Source organism: Martes martes (assembly GCF_963455335.1).
Source record: "Martes martes genome assembly, chromosome: 15".
In the NCBI taxonomy this organism is placed as follows: Eukaryota; Metazoa; Chordata; class Mammalia; order Carnivora; family Mustelidae; genus Martes; species Martes martes.
The window spans coordinates 33,956,971-33,983,196 of NC_137903.1; the positions used below are offsets into that span (position 1 = coordinate 33,956,971).

The window sequence follows — 26,226 nt, forward strand, 5'->3', positions numbered from 1 at the left end:
CGGTGATCGCCATCATCCTTGGAAGGATAACTGATGGGGAACAAATAGTGAATTGAGCTTCTTCGTTGCTGAAAAGTACTGCAGAAAATGCTATTTAAGAGTTCTGGCTTTAGGGGCACCTGGGTGGCTCAGTCCATTAAGCCTCTGCCTTCGGCTCAGGTCATGATCTCAGGGTCCTGGGATCGAGCCCCGCATCAGGCTCTCCACTCAGTGGGGAGGCTGCTTCCCTCTCTCTCTCTGCCTGCCTCTCTGCCTACTTGTGATCTCTCTCTCTGTCAAATAAATAAATAAAATGTTAAAAAAAAAAAAAAGAGTTCTGGCTCTAGACTGAGTCGTATCAGGGCTTGGATTATGGCCTTGCTACTTCTGGCGATGTGACAGAACATCACTTCCCTGAACCTTGTTTACTTAATCTATGACATGGGGGTGATCGTCGTCTTTTGGGAAGTTTGAATGAGGTACCGTGTCCTAAGTACTTAGCACAGTGCCTGTAACACATCTGATGGGCCATACAAGCTTAGGCTCTTCTCTTTGAGGTCACACTACATTCTTCTGCACTGTCTTTCCTATATGAGGCCCTCATCACAATAGGCAAGGACTGATTTCCCCATTTCAGGTAAAAATGAAGCTCCAAGATGTATATAATGAGTCTTTTTTTTTTCTTTTTCTTTTTTAAGATATTTATTTATTTATTTATTTGAGAAAGCCTAAGAGGGGGAAGGCGCAGAGGGCGAGAGACAAGCAGACTCCCCACTGAGCAGGTTTGGTCCCAGGACCCCAAGATCATGACCTCGACCTGAGCTAAAGTCAGATGCTTAACTGACTGAGCCACCCAAGCACCTCAGTATATAATGACTCTGGAAGCTTGCTAAGGTTAGTGCAAGCTAGGATAGTGGCATTCCAGCTCTCTGTGCCGCTAGACTGTAGATCCCAAGAGGATCCCGCCCAGACACTGGGGACTGGGGCATCTGGGAAAGAGGTCAGCTCAGCTCTAAGAAAGGCCAAGTGGCTGGCAAAGTGCAGGCAGAACTGAGGAGACAGAGTAGACACAGTCCTGTTCATGTCCCCTGCATTGGGGGATTGACATTCCCACAGAGGACAACCTGGCTACTTAACAGGTCACTTTTGGAGTTTGCAGACCCTTGGCCTTTGTTTTGTCTCTTACTGACTTAGAAGGCCTGGGCTGGCCAGTCTGCAGAGGTGTGTTTTGGGAACCTGGGGCTTCATTGTCACCCACTGATGTTTTGAATTCAGAATCCTGAGTAGAATTCTCCAGAAACAGAATACTCAGAGAATCACTTTCAATTTTTCTGGTCAAGCAGACAGACATAAGCTTTCAGGACTGGGGGACTGGGGGGTGCCTGTGCTGGAAATTGGGTACAGGCCCCGGGGGGGGGCATTTTTTTTATTCCTCCATAGGTTGTCATCCTGTTCCTCTGCTCTGTCAAGTGTCCCTCAGTCCCAGGTGCAGGGACGACATTTAAACGTCCTCATGCCCACGGCTTCTTACAGTAGAGGGCAGGAAATGGGAATCTTAAGAAGAACTATTACATAGTGAGCATTTACTAACTTGCACAAATGGTGCATGTCTGATACCTCATTTGGTCTTCGTGCTGACCCCAGGAGGGGATCATCCCTTTCCGCATTTCACAGGGAAGGAAACTGGAATGAAGGCAGGGGCAGTAAGTAGTCTAGTTCCCCCGCCTGTAAGTGAAAACACCAGGATTTGAATTCTAGATTCTAGAACCCAAGTCCATAAACACCATGGCCATCTCCACCCAGCACGGTGCACGGGCACCAGAAACACATGGGCCCTCGGAGGGACGAACAAGGAGATGGTGCTGCCTGAGTGTCCCAAGATGTCGAGAGCCCCCAGGGAGAGGTCTGATGTAAGCCTGGATGTGGCTGTTCTCCTCTACGCTCCAGGTACAAAGGTGACCTCTGGGATCCCAGCCCAGATCCTCAGCAGGGAGAATGTCTGTCTCTCAGCAGTGAGGAAATGTGGCCGGGGTACAAGGAGAAAGAGAACAGAAATCTCCCTGGTTCAGTTCTTTCTCCCTGCCTAAGTGGACTCAACTTCCTTGAGGGTGTGTGGGTGGGGGCCTCTGGTGGCTCTGGTCCCCTCTCTGTGCCCATGGGCGACCCTCAGGCTGAGGGAGAAGCTGGGGCAACTCTAGCTACTTGAAATGTAGTGAGATGTGGCTCATGGTGTGAGGAGAGGTGTCTGGAGGGCAGAAGGCTTGACATCCCACAGTGGCCCGAAGAAGGACACTTGGGTGGTCCAGCATGTGAGCTCTGAGACTGGACATCCTTGGTTCAGATCCTGGGTCTTAACTTTCTGATTCAGCCTGTTTTTTTTTTTTTTTATTTTCTTTCCTTTTTCAGCTTTATTAAGGCATAACTGACCAAAAGAAATCATAAGGTATTTAAAGTATATATTGCGATGATTGGATATACATATACATTGTGCTAGGGTTCCTCCCATCTAGCTAATTAACATATCAATCACTATATATATAGTGATTATATATACATGTCATACATATAGTGATTGATATATAGTGATATAGATAGATAGATAGATAGATTAGAAATATGCATTTAGATTGTACTCTTTCCACAAACCTCAATCATACCATGCAGCGTTACCAACTACAGACACTGTGCTTTGCGCTGAATCCTCAGACTTTATCCATCTTACAGCTGAAAGTCTGCACCTTTTAACAATCTCTTTATTTCCCCCCACCAGCCCCCAGCAACCACTTTTCTAGTCTCTGTTTTTGTGAGTTTGACTTTTTTTTTTTAAGATTCCACATATCTGTCTTGAAAGGCTGGAGCGCCTCGTCAGTGTGCGTGCATTCCTGTGCCGAGGCCAAGGCTAACCCGTGTACTTTCAGTATCTGTGCTGCGGGAGCGAGCACTTGTGGTTCGTTTCTTAACCTCTTTGGGGCTCGGTTTCTTTATCTATAAAATGAGAATGATACTAGTATACCCCTCTCAGAGTTGTTACAAGGATTAAGGAGAATCATCTCAAAAAATAACTGAGTGAGGGGCGCCTGGGTGATTCATTCGGTAAAGGCCTCTGCCTTCGGCTCAGGTCATGATCCCAGGGTCCTGGGATCGAGCCTCACATCGGGCTCCCTGCTCTGCGGGGAGCCTGCTTCCCTTCTTCTCTACCTCTCCCTGCCTCTCTGCCTACTTGCGATCTCTGTCTGTCAAATAAATAAATAAAATCTTGAAAAAAAAAAAAGTCACCAAGTGAGTGCCTACCCACACTGGCCGTTGCTTTTGTCCCTCTGGAGAGCAGACGGGCACGTTGATATTTGCTGCCCAGAGGGCAACACCTGCCTGGAACGTGGAGGAGCTGCCCGTGAGTTTGTATGATGTTGGATCAGGGTGGCTGTCATGGAGCGTCCCTCCCGGGTAAGCCCAGCTGCTCGCTGAGCTTCCCTGCAGCAGTCCTGGGCTTGTGTCCTCCGGCTTGCCCACCCCCTGACCTTAGGACCGGGGGGTGCAGCCTCACAAGCCTTCTTTGTGCAGTGATGGGACCAAGGACAGGGGAATCAGACCCTAATTGAAAACAGAATCTCTATTTCCCTGGAACTTGGCGGGACGTTCCTGCTTGCTGCTTTCCTAGGTCAGGTTCTGCAGACACTTCAAAGTCTCCGGGAGCCAAAGAAAAGTGCGAGGAGCCGGCAGCTGCCCGGCGGATGCTCTGGTTGTAACGAAACAGGGTTCCCAACAGGACTCCTTTGATGGCTCCAAATGTTGCTTTAGGATCCTCTGAAGAGTTCCGCTGACAGAGGGAGTGTATTATTCATGGCACAGCGGCTGGCCGGCTCTGATCCCTCCACCCCGGTCTTTCCCGGGGTCACGAAAAGATCAAAACTCTGCCCGGAAGTAGCTGCTCACCTTTCAGGCCCTGCGGGTTGTCGATGACGAAATTGCCGTTCCACACCACAGCAAAGTCCGCGGCCAGGTTGCTGATGTCCGTCCCGTCGTACTGGTACTGCGGGCAGAGGGGCAGAGAGCACACGGCTCGTGAGGCTCCCTATCACAGGGGGTCAGGGATGCTGCTGGCACCTTGGGGGACCGGGACTACAGCAGAAGAGAAACCAGGGGCTCCGGCTCCCTCTGGGCTGAGAAAGGAGCAGAGGGAGAATCAGGCGAACCCCCTTTGTTGCTCGATTGATGTCTGTGACGTCCTCCCCCACCCCGACTCCCAGTCACTAATGCCAAGTGGATCCCGCCCACACCCCTTAGTGTGGTGCTCCGTGCCTCCCATCATCCAAATCCAAACTCACTTCTCCAACCTTGTCTTCCCCTGCCCTCTTACAGAAAGCTTTGAATCCACCTGTCTCCAGACACAACGACCCCAGCACGTCTCTGCCTCTGTTCAGCTCACATCGCCTAAGGAGCTTCTCTCTCTCCAGCCTCCACCCTTCAACCTGCCTGTGTTCTTCTGGTCCAGCTCAGACTCACCTTCCCTGGGTGTCTTCTCTGACATCCCTAGAGGCCTCCTCCGAGCTCTCTCTGCGCATCCCCCCCCCACCGCACCCCTGCATTGCCAGTTTTGTCTCTCACTGCCTGAGAGCTGCTCTGCATGCTCTGTTCACGTGCAAGTCCACGTCCTGCTGTGTGAATCCCACCAGAGCCTCCGAGCAGAGCATATGCACAACAAACGGCGGTGGCGCCTGGTGGGCTGGGCGCCGCAGGGGTCCTCTGGCTGCACGTGAGCTTTACTTCGGCCAACAGTCCATGAGGGAAAGAGCTCAGAGCTTCTGGTCACAGATCTGACCAGGCTTACCATGAAAGGCCTCAAGCTGTGGCCAGGAGTCCACTCTCGCTCTCTCCCATGCTGGTCCCACAGAGGACCGGCAAGCCTGGCACACACTTCAGAAATAGGCTGTCGGATGGCCCAGCCTCTGCCCTCAATGAAGACAGGCTCTGGGAATCCCCTCCCGAGAGACCTGGCCCGCCCCGGCCACTGAGATCTCAGGGCAGGCCACGCTCCTGTCCCCCCCTCCTGCCCCCTGCCCTTCCCACCCGCTTCCTCCCTTTGTCCTGTTGCGTTTCTTTCTCATCCCACCTTGGCCTTGTGCTTGGCGGCCTTCCACTGATTACAAATTCTATCATGCGCCTGTGACCTGGGAATCTGACAGCCCCCTGATAAGAAGCCCAGATTCTCTTTATCTCTCCCAGGCGAATTAGCTTCCCTCAACACCTCTGTCACATCACCCCCCATCTCCAGCTGACCCCCCATAGTCAGAGACAGGAGTTGGCAGATAAAAAGATCTTCTCTCGGCTAGTATTATAATTAAACACCTCGTGCTTTCTGGCGTGCAGGACTGGTTTAACCCTTGAGCTCTCGAAACTCACGGCTCCCTCCTTCCCCCTCCCCCCCCACCCCCGCCTGCCATTCTACTTCTCCTGAGCTCCTGTCCTCTGTCCTCTGGTTTACGCCTAAATGGCTATGGCGGTGTGTGGTGGCATCAACTGGTGCGGGCTGCAATTGTCACTGAAGGCCCTTTGAACTCAGAAAGGGCATAAAGCTCTCCACTGACACCAGAGGGTCCTCGTGTCACTCGGCCTCCTCTGTCACCATCAACCTGCTCGGCTCTGCTTTGAGGGGTGCCAGATGCTGGCACCCTCCTCTGCCCCCAGGGATGTGGGGTCAGCCCCTGGACCCAGGAGGTTCTGGGAACGGGGGCAGCTCAGGCCTTGGCCTCGGCACGGCGGTGAGAGAAAGCTCTGCGGCGGGCAGGGCGCGGGCGGGAGTCCCCTTACCGAGCTGTTCTGGCACTGGACGCTGGAGCTGTTGAAGCGCAGGGCAGGCACACGGTGGACCGCGCCCTGGATGTTGAGGACACACTCATAGCCTCGCTGGCCTGACTGCGGCTGGGGCAGGTTTCGAGCCTTCAGAGTGATGGGCTTTACCTCTCCGACCGGTATCAGAATCTCCTCTGTGGGCACCAGCTGGGGACAGTCCTGGGGGAGCAAGCGGAGAGATGCCATCTGTCCCGACTCGCACCTTTGTATGCATCTCAGCCGGGGTAGGGGGCAGGACATGGGTGCCCGGCCAGACCTCCTTGTACCCGGGTGGGCTGCCCACAAGAAGGATGTACCTCGTTCAAGGGGCACTGGGGAGTAGCAGGGGAAATGAAATCTCTCTCTTAGCTCCCGGGGCTTTGATATTGTCATCCCCAGTCCACACGCTGTCCCAGATCTGGTGTGCATGTTACAATTTAGGAATTAATTTCTAAGCACCGGTGTGGCAGGCTGTGGATTTTATCTCCTGCCACACAGGATAAAAGAAGCCCCCGCGCGTCCCTGTCCCCAGCCTGGAACGCCTGCCTCTCAGTTTCATCCCCTCCCCGGCTCCTGTCCCCCTTGCACCGTCCAGCCGGAGGCATTCTGTTATCGACAGTGTCAGCTTCTCCGCTCCGGCTGAGTCGGCCTTTCCAGAAGGGGGATCAGCGCTCCGGGCAACGCTCTAAACACTTGCTCTGGCTTTTTATCTCATTTCATTACCAGGCCCTGCATGAATGCCATGTTGCTTCGGAAAACAAAACCGAGAAAAGAAAGTCCTGGTGGGGAGGGGCTGTGGGAAGGACCGTGCGAGCCCAAGGAGGTGAGAGAGCCGGACGGATTTTCCCGAGTTCTGTTCCTAAATGTTGCTTCTCTCCCGGGGGTCACGTTGCCACCTTCCCGCAGCTCTGACCCCTGTCCACGCTCTCCCTCGTGGGGAAGACGGAGCCCAGCAGCCTCTGGTAGGGAGGAGGGTGAGGGCCAGCCACCTCCACGGTCACTTCCTGTCTCCTGGGACCAACAAGGGACATTCTTGAGGGGGGCGCCTGGCACTTAGTGCCCTGGGGCCAGAGCTGCTGCACTTCCTTCGAGGTGTGGGACAGTCTTGAACAAGGAGAACGGTCCCCAGCCCAGTGCTAAAGGCTCTCCCTGGTAAGAAGCCGTTGGTGACACAGGCAGTGTTGAACAATGGACAGCCTTAGAGGCAGAATTCGGAGGAGATGTAGGGGACCACAGCTGGGGCTGAGGCAGTCGTTTCTCTCCTCAGGCCTCAGGTACAAGCCCTCACCAGCTGGCTTCTGCCTCCTTCTCACCCTGGGGGCTCTCATGCACCGCTCCAGCCATCTGGGATTTCAGGTGAGTTCTGAGGGGTGGTGTCCCCAACTCTCGGGCCTTTGGTCCCTTGAAGATCCTTTTCTCTCTACCGGAAACACTCACTGGCACCTCCTGCCACTCTTCGACCTCCTGGCTCCTGCCTCAGCCACTCTGTAGCTGAATGCCTCATAACTAGCCTTCACATTCAGCTCTGCAGCTCCTTTTCTGGAAAGCTGTCCCTGACCCTTTCCCCACCCTGGCTTCAGGATGGGTTATAGATGTTCTCCCGGGATCGCATTTAGCCCTCAGGATTGCAGTTTCTTGTTGGCTCACTGTCCTCGCTGGTGTGGGAGCCTGGAGGCTCAGGCTGTGTCTCATTCACCTCAGGGTCCCCGGTCTCTATCCCAGTTCCTGACATGCAGTGGGCACTTGGGCATGGCTCGTGGGAGGGTAAACAGAAAATGAGAAAATGAAACAACACATGAAAAAATCGCAAACTTTCTTTCCACCTCCGGCTTTCTACATTCTTCAGAGAATAAGGGTCGAGCCCTGCCTTGTGGGCACCAAGAAGCTCAAGGAGTTTGATTTCCAAAGCTGTGGTTGGAAATGGTCACTACTTCTGGAGTCGCATGATTACTCAGTGGGCCTGTCCACATCTCGTAAGAATCCTGAGAATTTATGAAACTCTGGATAAATTTTCCACTGAAACATATTGAGCAGGGCCTGGATGAATGTCTGGGGTCACTGGTGCCCTCTGTCACCTGTAGCCTAGTTGCATGTGACAACCCCCAGCAGACAAGGTCTCTACAAGAGACAGGATCACAAGGCAACCCCAGAGCAGATGGATCCCTGCTTAGAAGCCAGTCACTCAAGCTGCCAACTCATAAACATGCTCCTTACTGCACTCTTCCTCTCATGCCCTGAGGGCACGCTTGACAGAGTCTTTCATATATTTATAGCCAAGAAAAAAAATGAACACCACTTTAGGGAAACCCAGGCATCCCCTGGAAAAGGAGATACTATTTCCTGTTAGGAGCTCAAAAATCCCCATCGTGTCTAATAAATTAAAATTTTAATTTAGACTAGAAATAAGACTGAGGTATAATGAGGGTGTGTGTGCGCGCGCGCGTGTGTGTGTGTGTGTGTGTGTGTGTGTCTGAGACAGAATAAATTTTCAGACACAGAACTAGTTGATACATTGTAAGTGATGGCTAGTTGTTTTTCATCTCTAACGAGCTCAGAGAACAAATTCAAATTTTAGCAGCACAATCTTCAAGATGCGTTTCTGGAATTATGATGTCTTCTGTCAGTAAACAAGATTGTAGAATGTTTTTAACTTTGGCAAATTTACATATATTACAAATATATTTATACACATATTTATTGTATTACATATTTATTTACATATAATACACACACACACACACACACACACACACACACGTGTATACATCCTTATCTTTTTGTCTAGGTTAAGTTGGGTCCAACCCGGAGGTTAGACACTTGAAAAGTACTCCTTTGTTTGTTTGTTTGTTTGTTTGTTTTCTTAAGGGATTCTAAAATTTTAGAAAAGAGTCCCATGGTCTGCTGTTTCAAGACCTGTGGGGACCAAATTTAAAGACAATGTTGGGGCGCCTGGGTGGCTCAGTGGGTTAAGCCTCTGCCTTCGACTCAGGTCATGGTCTCAGGGTCCTGGGATCCAGCCCTGCATCTGGCTCTCTGCTCAGCAGGGAGCCTGCTTCCTCTTTTCTCTCTCTGCCTGCTTCTCTGCCTACTTGCGATCTCTCTCTGTGTCAAATAAATAAAATCTTAAAAAAAAAAAAAAAAGACAAAGATTAGGGGCTTCCCAAATGCCTTAACAGGTTTTAAGATCGCCTCAGTACAGACAGATGTCTTATCCTCTCTGCTTGTTTTTCCATGGGGGTGGGGTTTGTTTTGTTTTTTGCAATTTCAGGCCACAAGGAGTAGGATTCTTTCTTTTATTCTCTAGGGTAAAGGAAAGAAGGGGTTGGGGGCCAGGTATACTGCCTTCTTCTTGGGAAGCAGGGGAGGATCTAAAAGCCTGGGGTTGTGAGTGGCTCAGGTGAGTAATACATTAAGGAGGAAGCAGCAAGTCCTGGGCAGCGGGCGAGGAGTGAAGGCTGAGGGCAGGTGCAGGAGAGCCAGCAGCCTGGAGCACTGCTAAGTTGTGGGAACTTAGTGCCTCAGGGCCTTGAGGAAGGCCATTGGGTTTCATCAGATACAATGAGGCCACTGGCAACTCCATTGTTTCTGTGAGCACGCGCGCGGGCACACACACACACACACACACACACACACACACACAGTTGCTGTCCTAAGAATAAAAGCACAAATAACCACGCTATGCTGCTATGCTTTCCCGCAGAATGTTAAGACGGATATCAGAGTTAAAACGCCCATCGCTACCGCTTTTCTCCCCGTCTTTAGGTCATCTTACTCCTCTCTCTGTCTCCAGGCCAACTTGGCAGCGGGATCACCTCTTTGGCAGCAATCTGAGTTTCTGTCCAGAGGAACAGATGTCCTATCTGGGAACATCCCAGGGGCAGGGGTAGGCTGGGGAGGAGGAGCCCTGCTCCGGGGAGGGGCAGGACCCTGGTGTGGGAGCCCTGCGCTGCTCCGGACCATGTCGCCCACTCTGTTTAGCTGTGTTGCTCAGCACAGAGGCCCCTTCGGCCCTCCGAAACGACGTCTCCCATGCGGAAATGGCATTATCTTCACCCACTGGACTTCAAAGAGAGAGAGCAGCTAGTATCCTGGGAAGCTAATCGGATTTATTTGGTTCTATCTTTCCCCTGGGACAGGGCGTAAAGAAGATATTTATGTATCTACATCTCACTAGGCCTGGTTTAGCCATGGAGGGAGATGAGCTTTTAGAGCCGAAAGTCATACACAGTAAGCCATACATAGCCCTGCGCACGGGGCCGCTTGCTAACACCATGTCCCAGCTTGATCCTGCCCAGGGAGGCAGAGACTTGGGGGGTGGCGGGGGCATCAGAGATCCCCTATGCTCTGCACCGTGGAAAGGTCTGGCTCATAACCTTAAAAGAGCTTGAGAGATGGTTCAGTTGAAATTCAGTTTCCTCATCTATAAAATGAGCGCAGAAATACCGACAGGCTTAGAAGGCTTAAAAGAGAGGCCTACGAAAATATGTTGTAAATGGCAATAAACGAATACAAACGTGAATATCCCTGCGTACTTCTTGCATGTGTGTGTGCATGTGTGTGCATGTGCTCGTGTGTGAACCCAGGATCAGAGGACATCAGCTTACCCACAGTCAGCCTGGGGACATTTACTCTGAGTCATGCCTTCTGCATGTATCTGATGATCCTAAGGAAATTGCTTAACTTACCTAAACCCCTGTTTACTCATCTATAATAGAATCCATTTCATAGAGTGGACTAAATGACTATATATACACACACACACACACACACACACACACACACACATATGGTGTTGCACATATAATAATCACTCAGTAAATATTCACTACCGGGGCGGCTGGGTGGCTCAAACTCAGTGGGTTAAGCCTCTGCCTTCAGCTCAGGTCATGATCTCAGGGTCCTGAGATCAAGGCCCTGCACTGGGCTCTCTGCTCCACAGGGAGCCTGCTTCTCCCCCCTCTCTCTGCCTGCCTCTCTGCCTCCTTATGATCTCTCTCTGTCAAATAAATAAAATGTTTGAAAAAAAAGTTCACTACCAATATTTTTATTTTGATTAGGTACTTTCTTATCAAGCCTAAGCATATGGACTTGGTCCATCACACCCCTGGGAAGAAGCAGGCAAATCTACCTCACAGGCTGGTTGGTCAGTGTCTGCACGTGGGCCTACGAACCCAGCCTCCACGGGCAGCCTCCCCATCTGGAGAGATGGACTGGTACCAGTCCCTGCACACCCCAAACTCTCACGACCAAGGAGCCTAAAGCCAAATTGGGATCCGGCCGGCAAGTGTGGCTGTGGCCATGGAGACCAGCAAGCTGACTGGCTCTGATTTTCTGCAGAAAGCATACTGTACTCAGCTCTTTTGGATGCCTGTGTTCTCTGTTGCCTTGGGCAAAATACCTAAATTTTTAGCATCTTGGTTGCTACATATGTCAAATATGAATTATGTGAAACTGCAGGTCTGTTTCCAAAATCAATTGAGATGCCACATGTCCATGACTCTCAATCCTTAGACTCATTTGGATCGGGACCCAGGAATTTGGAATTTTTAAAGAATATTTTATTTAATTTATTTGAGAGAGAGAGATCACAGAGGCAGAGGGAGAGGGAGAAGCAGACTCCCTGCTGATCAGGGAGCCCCATGCGGGGCTTGATCCAAGGACCCTGGGATTGTGACCAGAGCCAGAGGCAGACGCTTAACCAACTGGGCCACCCAGGCGCCCCAAGAATTTGAATTTCTAGCAAGTACCCAGGTGATACTGGTGCTGCTGGTCCCCCTACCCTGATACACATGCTTTGAGAACTCTTGTCACATGTGAGAAATTACAAACGTGTGCTATGTTAATGTTCCATATACATCAAAGGAGCTCATCAGTCATACATTGTTTTGAGGAAGTAGACATAAAATTTTGGTTCAGAGTTAAGGGCCCCTTACTGGACATACAAAAGAAATATTCTCGGACCCTCAAAGAGGCACCTAAGGGATTGCCAGTGCTCAGAAAAACCTAAAGACATCAATGCAGACCCCTCATACAGCAAAGAAAACCCCACCACCCAAGCTGGACGTGTGCACTTTTGCTGTTGCCCACATTTTCAGAAATGGGACTCCCCAGAGGCAGAGCTCTGGACGGAGAAGAGCAGAGCCTGGGAGCTCTTGGCTGGGAAGGGATGAGTGAATGACTGTGGCCAAGAGCTCTGGCAGTATTTGAGGAAGCTTGCTGGGAACCTGAACCTGTTTTCTTTCCTGGGCGAAGTTAGGAGCCGGACACAGACCAGGCTTCCACCTCTGGCCTCCAGAGTGTCAATCCCGGGGCCCGCGTCGGGGGCCTGTACTTATCAGCAGTGAGAACACGGCAATCTGGCCCAGTTCCACTCGGGAGAGGCGATGATGTGAGGGGGGGACAAAGGGTACCTCTCTGCCCCAAGCAACAGACATTCAGGAAAGAAAGTGAAACTAACTGGGGGTAAGAAGCCTTTGGGTTTCCCCCCAGGGCTCCTTCGGTATTCATCCAATCCCAAGTGGCCCGGTGGCAACAGCTCCTCTGTGGCCTGCCTCCCTGGAACATTCCAGTCTCTCCCCCGTGACTGTGAGGGAACCGTGTTCCAGTGACTTCTAAAGGGCACGAGGGAGGCCGGCATGTTTCCAATTAGCCTTCTGGCCTCCACAGCCCGGCGGAGTTTATTTGTCTCGCTCGGCACGCCCCTCCTCCTGCCCTCCCTCCAGCAGCAGGCCCCTTCCAGGCTTGGCTTTGGGCTTCCCTCTGCCGGAGGGGGAGCCCCTGGGAGAAAATGAAGCAGCTGTTCCTTCTCGTCTAGATCTGCACTCCTCTCTGTCTCTGTGCGTTTTGTGGTTGGCCTGGCTTCATTTTATTAAGGAACTTAAAAGTTGAGAAGGGGCCCATGTGAAGGTCAGTTTCTGAGACCTTTTAGCACCATCTTCTCACGCTGGCCTTTGCCTCCGAGCAGCCCTGTCTGCGGCTTCTGCTGTTCCTGGTCCGCCTCACCTCCCTTCGCCATTCTCCCGTGGACTCCCTGGCTGGGTGAACCACCCTCCACTCCGTACCCACGGCCCTTGGGTCCTTTCCTTTGAGTAAGAAGACTGGCCTGAAAGCAGTGCCACACGCTTGCAGAATCCCAGGGTTGGGATTAATTTCCAGTGTCCACTCAGACCAGGGCAGCTCTTTCAGGCCAGCTACATCCAAGCACACCGACTGGCTGGAGGGAAATCTTTTTCTGGAAGGTTTTCAGGACACTAGAGAACTGGTTCCGTCACACTGGGGCACCTGCAGATGGCCTGTCTTAAACACCACCGGTGGGCACCATCTATGTTTCTCTCTTTCAACATGGGCACATCCCAGGTTTCTGGCTGAATGTAACACGTATTATTTCAGAAACTTGGCAGAATTCAAGGCCATGGGTGTGTGTTTGAGAAACAGTTCAAGGCCTACTATATTCTTACTTAATTTTTTTTTAACCTTTGGAGGTATAATTGACAAATGAAATTCTAAGATATTTAAAGAATGTATCATGATGATTTGAAATATACTTTCTTATGTTTATTCATGGAAACAACTAGCATTTCTATCACGACTAGGAGACATAGAAGACTCTTATTCCTCTCTCTCTCTCTCTCTCCTTTTTTTTTTTTTCCCCATTAGACTCTATTTCTTGAAACCAGGGACAATGATATCCAAGGAACCCTTTCTAGTGGCATTTGGGTAAAGTGGCCGTTCTTTCCTTCTTTCAGGCATGCATTCCGCAAACACTCCCTGAAGAAGACACTGCAGATTTAAAGATACGATGTAGTCCTTGCCTTCAAGAAGCTTCTAGTCTACTGCAATGGCAACAGGTATGTAGAAAGAGTACAGCAGAATACGCACAAGCTACGCTGTCACTTACTTACAGAAAATTTGCAGATTTTCTAAAAGGTGGAAGAAGAGGGGAATGTGTGTATACACACGTGTGCCACTTATATGAATACGTAGGTCTCTACAGTTGTTCAAACCCAACCAACTGGCCATTCTAGGGTATGAAAACCATTAAACACAAGAAAGGGAAGGCGACCAAGCAAGCCTCATTTTCCCAAGGCAAGATGTGAATGGGTATGAAAGTCAACATCACTGGATACTCATCCGATGAGATATTCCTTGGAAAGACAAGCAATCTGATATTTCACAGTGTTGATAACAAAGGTGGGCCAGGCCTTGGGGATGGCTGGCTGTATAACAGACTGGGACTTTTTAGCAAGGCCTGGTTCTTTTCACCAGCTGAATTTCCTTCTCTTTCTAGAAGGCCACCCACCCAGTCATACATCAGAGTCAAAGAATCATTGAAACTTGGAGTTGGAAGAGAGGTTGGCATGAAAGAATTGTTGAGAGTGAATGTTCCATTGAATCACACTATGTCTGCAGCCAAGCAAAGGCCTTAGACTCAAAGAATCAATGCCATTCACTGCCCTCTTCTAGACAATGGAGTCTGGTTGGTTGGATATGTCCTCTCAGCTTTCAGTCTCAACCCTCAGTTCCCCTCAAGCCTTTGAATGTAGAAGAGTCTTAGGAGTTTAGAAGATACAGCACATTTCTCTGCCTTTGGGGTATTTTCTGCCTTTTTTTTTTTTGAGTTTTATAATAATGGGGTCTTTCTAACATGTAGAATCTCTGGGAGGAAGACCAAGATGGGTCGGGGCAGGGAGATGGCCAAGCTGCTGGACTGTCCACCTGAAAAGGGAGGGCCACTCAGATGCACTGGGCAACATCACCATGCCAAGGCAAGCCCTGCTTACCTCTGAAATATTGATCCGGCCCTCCTGGAAGGAGCAGGTGGTGGGGTCGTGAGTGCAGAGGTTCCGGTATTTGCACCAATGACAGCGGAAGGCGCTGTTGACACAAGACAGGCACCTGCAAGGATGGAGACAGTAAGAGGCAAAGAGAAGGGAGCAGACAGGGAAGGTAAGGGTCCCAGGTAGTCCACGTGTTATGATGGAGGCTGGTTATCCTAGCCTTTCTCTCAGGAGGGCCGATTTGTGGGGCAACGAGAAATGTGGAATCTCCTTTGAAGATGTTCATAGGACCAGAAAATTGGGGGGAAAAAAAGAGTCTAAAGTGGAAAAAATGTAACTTATAGAGCAGTGGTGTGCGAAAGCTGGCCTGCATCGGCTCAAGAGAGCTGATTATTTACATTTCTAGGAATTTTGCAAGTGGACAGGATCATGTTAATAACTTGAAATCAGCCATGGACAGAGTATTTACACCCTAGAAATTGGCAAATACTACATACTAGGTTTTTTTCTTGATTGCTGGCCGTTAAATATTTACCAGCATCCCACCACTTGTAAGGCATGAGACATAAGACATAAGACAGAAAAGCATGAGGATAGAAATTGGGCAGTTAGGATTCTGGGCTTGGACTGCCACTTGGGGTCACCTTGAGCAAGTCACTTCACTTTCTGCACTGGAAGTTCTTCTTCTGTCTGTCATAAAACTTTCCTGTCTGCTCCACAGGGCTGTTTAGCATCAAACAAGATAATGTGTAGGAAATGGTTTCGAAAGGTACAATGTTAAATGTGTTACTTTCAAGTGCTCAAATTACCTGTTATTTCCAGCTCTTAAGTCACATTTGAGTGTCAAAGACTAGAGCAATCACACGTGTTTCTGGGCTTTGGGGGAGTTAACAATATAACAACATGAAATGGCAATTTGTCTCAGTCTCTAAGTAGGGGAGCATAACAGTAGTATGGGGTGTCACATGCATTTCTTGCCAGGGTAAGCTCTTCTTCCCCTATAGTTTTACCTGGGGGCTGTGTGTGACCAGACCATTATAATGGAGTTGGGTTTTGTCAGTGGGGTTGGCGTTCCTACTCCTTGTCAGCTCCCCCCCACCAACCTGGAAGGGACACAGCTGAGTCTGCGATCTGGCGCCATCTGGTGGCCGCTCTCTTTACATTTTGGTGGATGGATCTCCATCAGGGGTGACCCGCTAAACTCTCACCCTGTTTTAGGTGCATTAGCCCATCTACACCTCCTCCTCCCTGTGCTGATCAGTCTTACCCTCTTCTGGATATGCCCAAAGGGACTGTGTTTCTGACCTTAGGCCACACCGACTGGTTCTTGCTAATATCTTAGGATTCAGCAAGTAAATAATAAAAATGGACTAAGAAAGATGAGATGGGCGTTAAGCCCGGCTTTTCCCCTGGCTCACTTCGTGACCTTCGCTGCAGCACTTATCCCTGTGGGCCTCAGTCTACCATATTAAAAGCAGGGGATTGAACTTGATTCTGTGACTTTTTGCTAGTAGGAATGCCAGGAGTAGAACAGGATAAAATAGTGTTTGGCAATAAAATGGAATCTTTGCGTCAAGGAGTGGGTTTTTGTTTTGTTATTAGGTATTTTTCGTTTTGTTTTTTGTTTTTTGTTTTTTTGGGGGTTTTTTTGGCTAAAACTTGCTGCCTGTGACTGCATTTCTGTTGCCATAGCAATGCAAAGTGGTGACATCACACCGAACTGCCCTGGAGATGAGGGTGCTCTCACAATGAATTCCATCACCACTGTGCTGGAGTTTGAGAAGGAGGTGGGGAGTTTCTTTCTCCAAGACGCTTGCATTTTCCCCAACGGGGTTAGCTGGGATGGGGATGCAGTGGTTAGTGGGCAATTTAGTTTATTTCAGTTTCTGTACTTACGCCCTGCCCCCGCCCCAGGCCATTTTTATCACTTGTCCTGTCTTTCTCAGCACATCTATTGACTTACCTCAGTGGGGCTCAACTGTGTCTCCTTCCTTAACTACTGTGGAGATCCTAGAGTTCCAGCAGCTGATTCCCATGATAAAAATCAAGATCAGAGAAGGGGAGACTCGGGAGGACTGGCTCATTGGTCTCTTTTAATGGCTAAAGATTCCTTTCAGGTACAGTGGCAAACAGACCCTCTCCCCATGTGGATTGCTGAGCCCATCTTGTCCACAGCCTGGACCCTACAGACAGGATGCCCTGGAGTTATGTAGACCTCAGGTTATTCCTGTCTTGGGAAATGGGAAGGACGGGTCCATAGACTATCCCTGATGATTGCTCCTTGCTCCTTCTGGTGTGGTGTTGTTGCTTGATCTCTCTCCCTGTGGAATGTCCAGGGTCACTGGTCCAGTGGCCTTTTTGAGGCCCTATTATAGAGACCCATTTCCCTCTTTCTAAACTAGAAGGTATAGAGTTCCCAGTTGGTATAGAAGGAGTCTCAGCTTCTCTTCCAGAGAAGATAGACAGAAACAAAATATGGGTCTCTCTTCCTGCCCCACTATAGAAGCTCATAGCTTGTGGGCACCACTGGTAAGCGTTCTGCTGCTGGACATGGCTGGCGTGGCCAGCTGGGGACTACTCAAGCCCCTCTAGGGGCTGCCGGTTTGGTCTGGTTTCTCCCTCCTCTTTGAAAAGCTGAAGGCTGGATTTGGACCACAGTGGAGTTAAAGTCTGCTCTCCCCCTCCCAGCCTGGGGCCTTTATATCATGTCCTTCTCTGGGGGTAGCTGTGTGCATAGCTGTCTTCTACCTTCGAGTCTCTCTTGGACTCAGACATGGAGCAGGCGTCTAATTACATTCACTGTCAATCTCTCCGTTCAAAGCTACAACCAACTGGTCTTATGGTCTTTGGACCATGACCTTCGTCTTCACATTAAACTCTCTGTTTACCGTCTAAACTTGAGAATTGGGGGCCCGGTTGTTGGGGGTCCAGGCAAGGGAGTCTGGATGAGATCAGAGGCTTGAACAGTGAGTGCCATTCTGTTTAACATAACTGAATAAACCGAGCAGAACTGAAAAGGAACCTTTATGGAGAGCTTACTCTGTCCCAGACAGTATGCCCCAGGGGAGACTAGGAGGTGAAGCCAACACATTGGAGCTGAGAGAACCCCAGACCTGTATCCATGCCTGGGGCAAGGCCCCCGCCCGGTGAGTGCTTACAGTTGGTGGGCGCTGCAGTTGTAGAACTTGAACTCAGTGCTGACAAATATCTTCCCTGTCTCCTTGGATCTCAGCTGTAGCTCTAGCCCAAACCAGTCTGGGGGTAGAAAAAAAAAAAGAAGAGGGTAACACAACCTGGGGGCCCAGTGGAGAATCTGAGGGTAATCCATTAAACCGGTCCAGGGCTCTCTTGGGGCACAGATGGTAGAGGAAAACTGCCTGAGGCATCACCTCCCAAGAGGGTCCCCTTGGTCCTGCTGAGACACCCGTCACTGAGACCCAGCCACCACCCTCCCACCCTGCTCTTAGGGGAAACGGAATGAACCACTTGCCACAGAAACCCTTGCTTTGGTCAGGCATGCTCAGTTACTGAAAGACTTTAGGAAATATTAGGCCCGAACCCCTCAAACCCCCAGTTCCATGGGGAGAACCCCACTGGAAATCACTGCCACTGCCATTCTTAGAAGGGAAGGGAAATCTGGAAAAACTCTCTGCACATGGCCAGACTTAACCCAAATGGGAGCAAAGGATTTCTTTCTTCCTGAATTTTGCTTTGGGCCATGACGATTAGCTTTCAGGCTCAAACGAGCTGTATAAGCCCATGTTAGCATCTGTGATATGAAGGCTTGGTCAGGCAACTTTTGTGCGGCACTCCCACCCCATCCCCTGTGCCCTCTTTGTGTCACCCCGTCCCCTGGGCACTCTACTCTTGACCATTCTTTTTTTTTTTTTTTTTTTTTTTTAAGATTTTATTTATTTGACAGAGAAATATAGTGACAGAGGGAACACAAGCAGTGGGAGAGGGAGAAGCAGGCTTCCCGCTGAGCAGGGAGCCTGATATGGGGCTGGATCCCAGGACCCTGGGACCATGACCCAAGCCAAGGGCAGATGCTTAACGACTGAGCCACCCAGGTGCCCCTACTCTTGACCTTTCTGGTAGGGCAGCCCCTGGCATGTGACTCTCACGGCACACACTTCTTACCTTGATCCAGAGGGATGACCGGGACATCCTTGGGCCCTGGTGAGATGCAGATGACCTGGCTCCCAGACACTTGTCCCTCCACCTCGGTCAGGTTCCCGAAGGCACAGGAGATGCCCACAGACAGGTCGGGGGCATCACTCACAATTAGGCTGAGCTGTGGGAGGAGCAAAAAGCCTCAGGAGGAAAGAGATGACACCATAGGAAGAGAGAGTTCTAGGGCCTCCGGGGACCAGGGCTCCGGGTCTGGCCCTGCTGTGGCCTGCTTGCGGACTCATGTCCCCCGAGCTCATATCTAAGGAAGACATTGGTCTAGTGATCCTCTGGCTTTGACACAGAATAATTACTTGAGTGCAGAGTTGATGGCTTTTATTAATATCACTGAGTTTAGTTTTCAGTCTTGGCCAGCCTCATAAAGGACTGGGTGAAGGGCCCTAGAGGGAAAGGTACCAAAATTCCTCTGACTCTTGTCATTCTGACATGAAACCATGACCCTGGAAAGCAAGTCTTGAGCTGAGCCCTTTGCAAACAAGCTGTAACGCTGGCTTACCCAATCTGGAGGTTTACCGGGTTGGTGGGCAACAGCTAGCTCCTCTCCCTGGCTACGATTCAGCGGCTGCTTATTAGGATGGCGAGTGTCCTAGCGTTTCTGCCTCTCTGTGCCCCCAACCCTAGGTGCCCTGCTTGCTGACACCCCCCGCCCAGTAGGGCGGTGGCTTCACAAGGAACTGTGGGCACCAGAGAAAGCAAGGAATGTGGACACCAATAGCTCAGATGATGTCAGCTGCTGCCTCTGGGTTCCAATGATCTAGGCCAGCACTTTCCAGCTTTTTCAAGTTTGCATACCCTCCTCTGAATGGTAAAAATACCACTGAGCTCCAGAAATGAGTTTGTTCACAACACAATAGAATATCTAAGTGATATTTGACACAATAGTAAAAAATACGCCTGGCTTCCTCTAGCAACAGGGGGTGACCATAAGTGTGCATGGCGACAATACCCCGCTCCACCCCCGCCAGCCTCCAAGTCGGGAGCCACAGTGGACATAGGTGTCCCATTGTCTTCCCACCAACACCTGGCTCTATTTATTTGCTATGGCTTCTCACTCACAGTGAGTGTCACCTAGCCTCTCCGAACATTTGTTTGCTGCTGAATCCCTGCCCCAGTTTCGTTTCCATGGGGCCAAGACACTTAGGTACAAACTCCCCTATTTGTTCCCTCAGCTCCATGGGAGCCAAAACCTCCTGGTGGGGATGAATGAACAGAAATCTTGGAAGGTTCATTAACTAATTAACATCCGTAAATGCTCATAAAACCTTCAGAATGAAATAATCGTGCAGGGCCTAAGGACATGAAATATTTGGGGTTGTACCTCGACAGGTGGTTAAGGGCTGTTTCAGTCTCTTTAATATTCTCTTTAAGTACATACTGACTGCGACTTAAGCCTCAGTCTGTCTCTGTCTCTGTCTCTCCTCTCTCTGTCTCTCTCTCACACACACAGAGGCAACTCTAAGGTCTGTGTGAAAAACCGCAGGAAGTGGAGGAATGTAAACAGAGCATGTAACAAACAATGTGTTATTTAGTATCGGATCGCACTATGTTGTAGATGTTTGTTACTAAATGCAGAATCTAGATTTACAAAACAGATCAATGGGTAATGAGTTTGCTGGGAGTACAGAGAATGACTGTGCCCTTTACAATAGGAGCTACCATTGGTTTTCTATAAACACAGCGTTTCCTTGGAGTGTTTAAAGTGAGATCCAGTGACAGATACACGTGCACGTGTTGAAGGAACACGCGCACACCACGTGCGTGCTCTGTGAGCCCCCTCCCCACCCCCCGCCAGCCCCCGGGAGGCGTTCCTTACCCTCCGGCTGTGTTCAGACACTGAGATGCTGCTGGGCTGCACCTCCAGGCTCATGCACTGGCTGATGCTGGCCGCAAATCGGTTGGGTTCCCAGGCGCGCTGGCACTTGTCCCTGCGGGAGCACCTGCCAAGGACACACATTCACTAGAGGTCAGGCCTCTGAGACCCATCTGCTGGGCTCCACGGTCCCCTGGGGGTTTTAAGAGCGGTTTGCTGCTCTGAGGCTCTTGGCTTGTCTTCTTGTTACGGTCTTCACTTAGCCCAGAGGGCCTGGGCGACTCCCAGATGGTCCTGATCGCAGTTAAACACAGACTAAGAGGAAGTGGGACTCACCCCCGACATGAGAGGTACAGTTTAGACACGAAGAATAGCTCCTGGGGGCGCCTGGGTGGCTCAGTCGGCTAAACGTCTTTGGCTCAGGTCATGATCTCAGGGTCTTTGGTTCGAAACCCATGTCAGGCTCCCTGCTCAGTGGGGAGTCAGTTTCTCCCTCTCCTGCTCTTTTTAGCTATCTCTGTCGCTATCTCTGTCTTTTTCTCTCAAATAAATAAATAAAATTCAAAAAAAAAAAAAGAATAGCTCCCGATAGATAGCATCTTTACAGGTTGTGTGGCGAGCAAGGGCGGGAACTCTGGGGAATGTGAGGGGTAGCCCAGAAGAGGCTAAGCATGTGAGTTCTGGGGTCCCGCGGCCTGGATGCTTCCCTCCTCCCCCCAGGCCCACTGCATACTACGGTGTCCCTTTGGGCAAGTGACTTAATCTCTCCGTGCCTCAGTTTCCTCAACCATAAAATGGAGAGGATGGTGATAATACCCTACCTCACAGCGCTGGCGTAAGGATTAAATACATGAGTACTTAGAAAATGGCTTTTTGGGGGCACCTGGGCAGCTCAGTCGGTTGAGCACCCAACTCTCGATGTCGGCTCAGGTCATGATCTCGGGATCCTGGGATGGAGCCCTGGGTGGGGTTCTGTGCTCAGTGGGGGGTCTGCTTGAGATTCTCTCTCTCTCTCTCTCCCTCCCTCTGCCGCTCCCCCTGCTCCCTTGCTCTTACGCGCTCTCTCCCTCAAATAAATAAATAATTCATTAAAAAAGAGAAAATGACTTTTCAGCCCTTATAATAATGTTAATGATGATGACTATTAATGTTATCATTCTACCCCCAAAAGGTGTCCAAGGCGGGACAGGTCTTCACTGTGTGGGACGGCCTGCAGGCGATCCTGTGGCTGGACTAATGACTCTCTGAAGGCAGGGACCATGTTTTATTCATTGAGATGGTCTCCCTGTCACATGCTGTATCTTAAATAAATATCTGCACTGTGAAATAACGCCTGGAGACAGAGAAGCAGACTGGGGTGGGTGGGTGGGGGGCTGCCTCTGTCAGAAAGCTGTGTGGCCAGCCGTCTTTCCCGACAGCTTCATTTCGGCCCCGGGGGCGGCAGGTGGGCACAGGGACGCCTGCGATCGGGGCATCTGCTGGCCGCCCATGTCACAGGCGAGCACATTCCAGGGCTGGTGCTTCTCCAGATCAAATCCCCCTGACACACCACAAGATGCCACAATCACGCAGTGATTGCCCCCACCCCCACCTCCCTCTCCCCCTCCCCCGCCCCTCCCCGCTTCCTTTCCAGGCACATAATGGATCTAAATATGAATGCTGTCAAAGAAAAGAATTATTGAGGTTTAAGTGAATCCTTAAGATAGCTCTAAAGTGAGCTCTTGACTGGGGCCTTTATCTCATTGACTCACTGAAATGGCTCTTTTTTATCATACTATTTATGGCAACAGCCCTAACAGAGATAAATAGCCTTGGAGACAATAACACACTTGCAAGAGCCAGGCACACAGAAGAGACAGGAAGGTTTCAAATCCCCCCCCAGACCTAAAGCCTCTTCAGCAATCTCCCTCGGCCTCCGTTACAGCCCAGTGTGCGAGCCTGGGAACTGGAACTGGGCCCATCAACTCCTTCCCACCCAGGCAGGCCGAGGGTGGCAGGTGCGAGGGGGGCCTGCTGACCACAAGGGGAACCGAAGAGGAGCAAGCTCTGGGCACGAAGAGGAAAAAACTTGTTTCCAAGGGCTCTTGACAGGCTGGAGGGAGAGGTGCGCCCCGTAGGTGGGAGGGATTCTTGGCCACAGGTAAGGAGCTCAGAGGACGGAGGAAATCGCAATCTATCCTGATGTGGCGGTTCAGGGGTTCTAGAAGCCACAGCCCACCCAGACAGGAGGAAGACAGGGGTGGTGTGGGGCCGCTGGGAGACTCCAGCACTGTGACAGATCAGAGGGGTCAAGCATGAGCTGGGGAACACGGTTGTCCTTGCTGGTGAATCAATGACAATCCCCCATCTGTAAGGGGTGTTCCACCTGGGAGAAGCCCCTCGGGCACCCAGCACCCAGGCTGGGCGGGCAGCGCAGGGAGCAGGGAGTGGGCGGGGCCTGGCCAGGGCCCGAAGAGAGGGCAGGTAGCCTCAGCACTGTGCAGGGGGCGGGCGGCCCTCAGGGTCCCTGATGTGGAAGAAATCCTCCTGATGAGAGAGGCCGGTCAGCCCCACGGAAGGGAAACACAGGGGCGGCCACATCAACCATTCCCGTGCTCAGCAGCCGCTGCACCCCTTGTCTCACCTACACGGCGACTCACTGTCCCCGCAGGAACATTTTCTGCAAAACTTCTCGAAGAGCCTCTTACCTCCAAACCCAGGCCGGGAACCCAGTACTTGTGGGCTCAAATCCAGTCCGGATTTTGCATCTGTGAGGCGCCTGCTTCCCTCCCTCCCTCCCTAGGCCCTACAACACCTGCCACAGAGGCGGGAAGCCAAGAGCTATTGTGCAGGACCCTGAACTCTGGCCCTCCGCCTCCGCCTCCACCCCAAACCCTGCTCATTGCATGGAGATGCTCTGCTGGCTGGCGGTGAGCCAGGGAGCTTCCAAGTCCATTGGGGAACAGAATTCCTAGCCAGCTCCTGCCTTTCGGTTTTCACCCTCTTCTCTCCTTCTGGGGCTCTTCGAATTAGGAAGTTTCAGTGTGATTTTGCATTTCTATTGAGCTGGTATTCAAGGGGCCGGGTGTATCTGAATAGGGGTGTGAGGCTAGTTAGAGTGAGACACAGACTTCTTGAAATCATGAATTAATGAGGCCAGAAGGGTCCTCCCAAAGGTTCAGAGTTCATAATAATTACTTTGATTTGTACAGCCTATTCTGCGATTCCTTATTTGCAAAGCATTTTATTATTTCATTTAATCCCCACAGCGTACCTGCGAGGTAGGCATTATCCCTATTCAGCGCTGGGGGAGTGAGGTCCAGAGAGGTCAGCGGACCATCCAGGGTCACATAGCAGCTCACTGGAGTCCAGATCCCCCACCCCCAACCCCACCCTAGCGCACTGCCATCTGCACGCGGGCGGCAGGTGGCAGGATACACTGCCTAGGCTCTGGGGAAGCCTAGAGAATTCTATAGCTTCCCTGGTGAGTTCTTCTGGTGCCACTACCCTTCCCAGCGTTGACAAGGTGCAGACTAGGGAGCAGCCAGGAGGGCAGAATTTGGAAGTGAAATGAGAGGCAAAGGCATGATGCTGGGAAAGAAGGACCCCCACTTGCTTGCGGCCTCTCTTCCTGCTCTCCAACCTGGATGAGAATTACTGGAAATTCCTCTCACCCTGGAAACCCCGGTCACATCCTCATCAACAGTCCCAGGAAAGCACCTGGTCATCTGCATTCCAGGCTCCTTTTTGGAACGATCCCCAACTTACATGTTGTGCAGGGAGCACCAGCCACAGTGAGGGTCCCCCGAGCTCAGACACTCCCCACAAGTTGTGTACTGCTCACAGGATTCCACGGGGACCCTGGTGATCTGGCAGAGAGACGAAAGACAGCACAGTTAGATCAGGGAGTGAGGACTGGCTGATGTGTGTTCAGACTCACCTACACTACTCCCACCGGTGGTTGCACTGTCACCGCCCATAAAGAGGTGACACTGGGGGGCGGGGGAATCAATGGCCTCTCTCATCCGTTTGCCTGGTGCAAGGTGGGGTTACAGCTAAGGGGAATGTGTTTCTGGGAGTGGCTGGCCCAAGGCTCCCTCTTGCCCTCACCAGGGGCAGAAGCATATCTTCCTGTCTCTGTCTGCCCACCACTCAAGTCCTTTGAGAGCTGGCCAGGCTCGTGAACATGGTGACCTCTGCTGAAAGCCCATTGAGTGCCACCAACTTGTCTCTGAAGGGCTTTCAGCTGGGCTTGGGCTGAGACACCCTGCCCACACAGAACACATTTGAAAAGGGAGAGAAGGAGAAACTTTTCCTATCCAATAACATTCATCGTATGGCACAGTCTCTTTACATCCAACCCAACATACCACCTGGATCCAATTATCCCATTCTCTGATGTCTGCATGCAATTTTTTCTAGTAAATCTTCCAGCCTTTGAAAAGTCTGGTTAAATGGGAACATCCACAGAGATGAGCTGCCTGATTCCGTCTTGCTGGGGAAAGTGGGAATTTACAGATCAAGTCCCTGCCCCCCACCCCAAGAGTGCAGCCGCAGCGAGCTCCTGCCAGTTTCCCTGTGGGGCCCTGCAGGGCCCTGAGACGGGCCTGTGTGGACCCGAGGCCACCACCTGCCCAGTGTGTGTGACATTCAGGCCAGGTAAAGGGGTCCAAAGATTGCTGTCTTCCATCTGTAATGCTCGGTACCGCTGCTGGTTGGGGCAAGAGGCTGATGGGCTGCAAAGCCATTTGCTGGGCCGGGGCTGGGTTCTCCTTCATCAGGGCAGAGAGCTCTCCCACCCACTGGATGTGTAAACCAAGTGCAAACACACAGCCTGGGGTCCAGCTGCACGCTGTTCTGCCTCGGGCACAGGGACAAAGGATCTGCTGGGGACACTTTCACAGCATGCTCCTGAGAGGATGGGGAGAAGTTTAACATGCTTATCTAGCAAATGTTTATCAGATGTCACTACAGCGAGGCTCCAGTGCTACGTCAGAGGGAAATACTAGCCATCAGGCCACGGGTCCTGCCCCACAGAACTCAGAGTCCAGGGGGAGTTGGTAATTGCAAAGCTGGAGCTCCTTGCCTGGGACAGGTGTCACCGTAGAGGAGGGGTGCCCAGGACAAGGTGTGGGGGGAAGAGGTCATTGGCGAAAGCCTGAGTCAGGGGAGGAGAGCGCCAGTGCAGAGACGCGTAGGGGCACAGCACAATGAGCCATTATCACGAACAAAAGTCATTAAGGACAAGTTCAGCAGAACTCAAGGGTATTGCCTGGCCGGGGCAGGGTGAGATGTCATGGGACGTACGCTAGGGCCAGTTGATGAAAGCTCTCGTGCACACATTCCGGGAGCCTCCCTTTCTTGGTTGGGTGCTCCCCATTCTTACCGTATCCTAACACCGAATGTTCGCATCACAAGGCTTTTCTATAAGTGGGTGGACATGATCAGCTTTAAACAGTGCTAACCTCCTTTTAATCACAAAAATAATGCAGGGAGGATAATAGTAAAATCTAGCAATTCAGTTTAAGAAACTGGTCCTGGGAGAGTTGCAGGCCAGTCTGAAATAGCCCCCAGGTACCAGACCTGAAGGTGTGAGTCGAAGCCATGTGTGTGGTGTGCCCTGATGGCTGACAGAACGGCTCAAGGGGCTGAACTGCCCCT

At 51.1% G+C, this 26,226-nt stretch overlaps 1 protein-coding gene across 1 annotated transcript in view; it reads right to left on the reverse strand.

Moving 5' to 3' along the window:
• PLXNA2 (plexin A2) overlaps positions 1-26,226 on the reverse strand; it is a 182,901-nt gene that overhangs the window by 51,809 nt on the left and 104,866 nt on the right. Inside the window, exons 4-10 of the mRNA XM_080824370.1 lie at positions 24,334-24,434; positions 20,590-20,713; positions 18,726-18,879; positions 17,744-17,840; positions 14,589-14,703; positions 5,788-5,988; positions 3,913-4,009 (exon numbers count right to left, since the gene is read on the reverse strand). Of these exons, the coding sequence (XP_080680496.1) occupies positions 3,913-4,009; positions 5,788-5,988; positions 14,589-14,703; positions 17,744-17,840; positions 18,726-18,879; positions 20,590-20,713; positions 24,334-24,434 (889 nt within the window). The remainder of the gene's footprint in view (positions 1-3,912; positions 4,010-5,787; positions 5,989-14,588; positions 14,704-17,743; positions 17,841-18,725; positions 18,880-20,589; positions 20,714-24,333; positions 24,435-26,226) is intronic.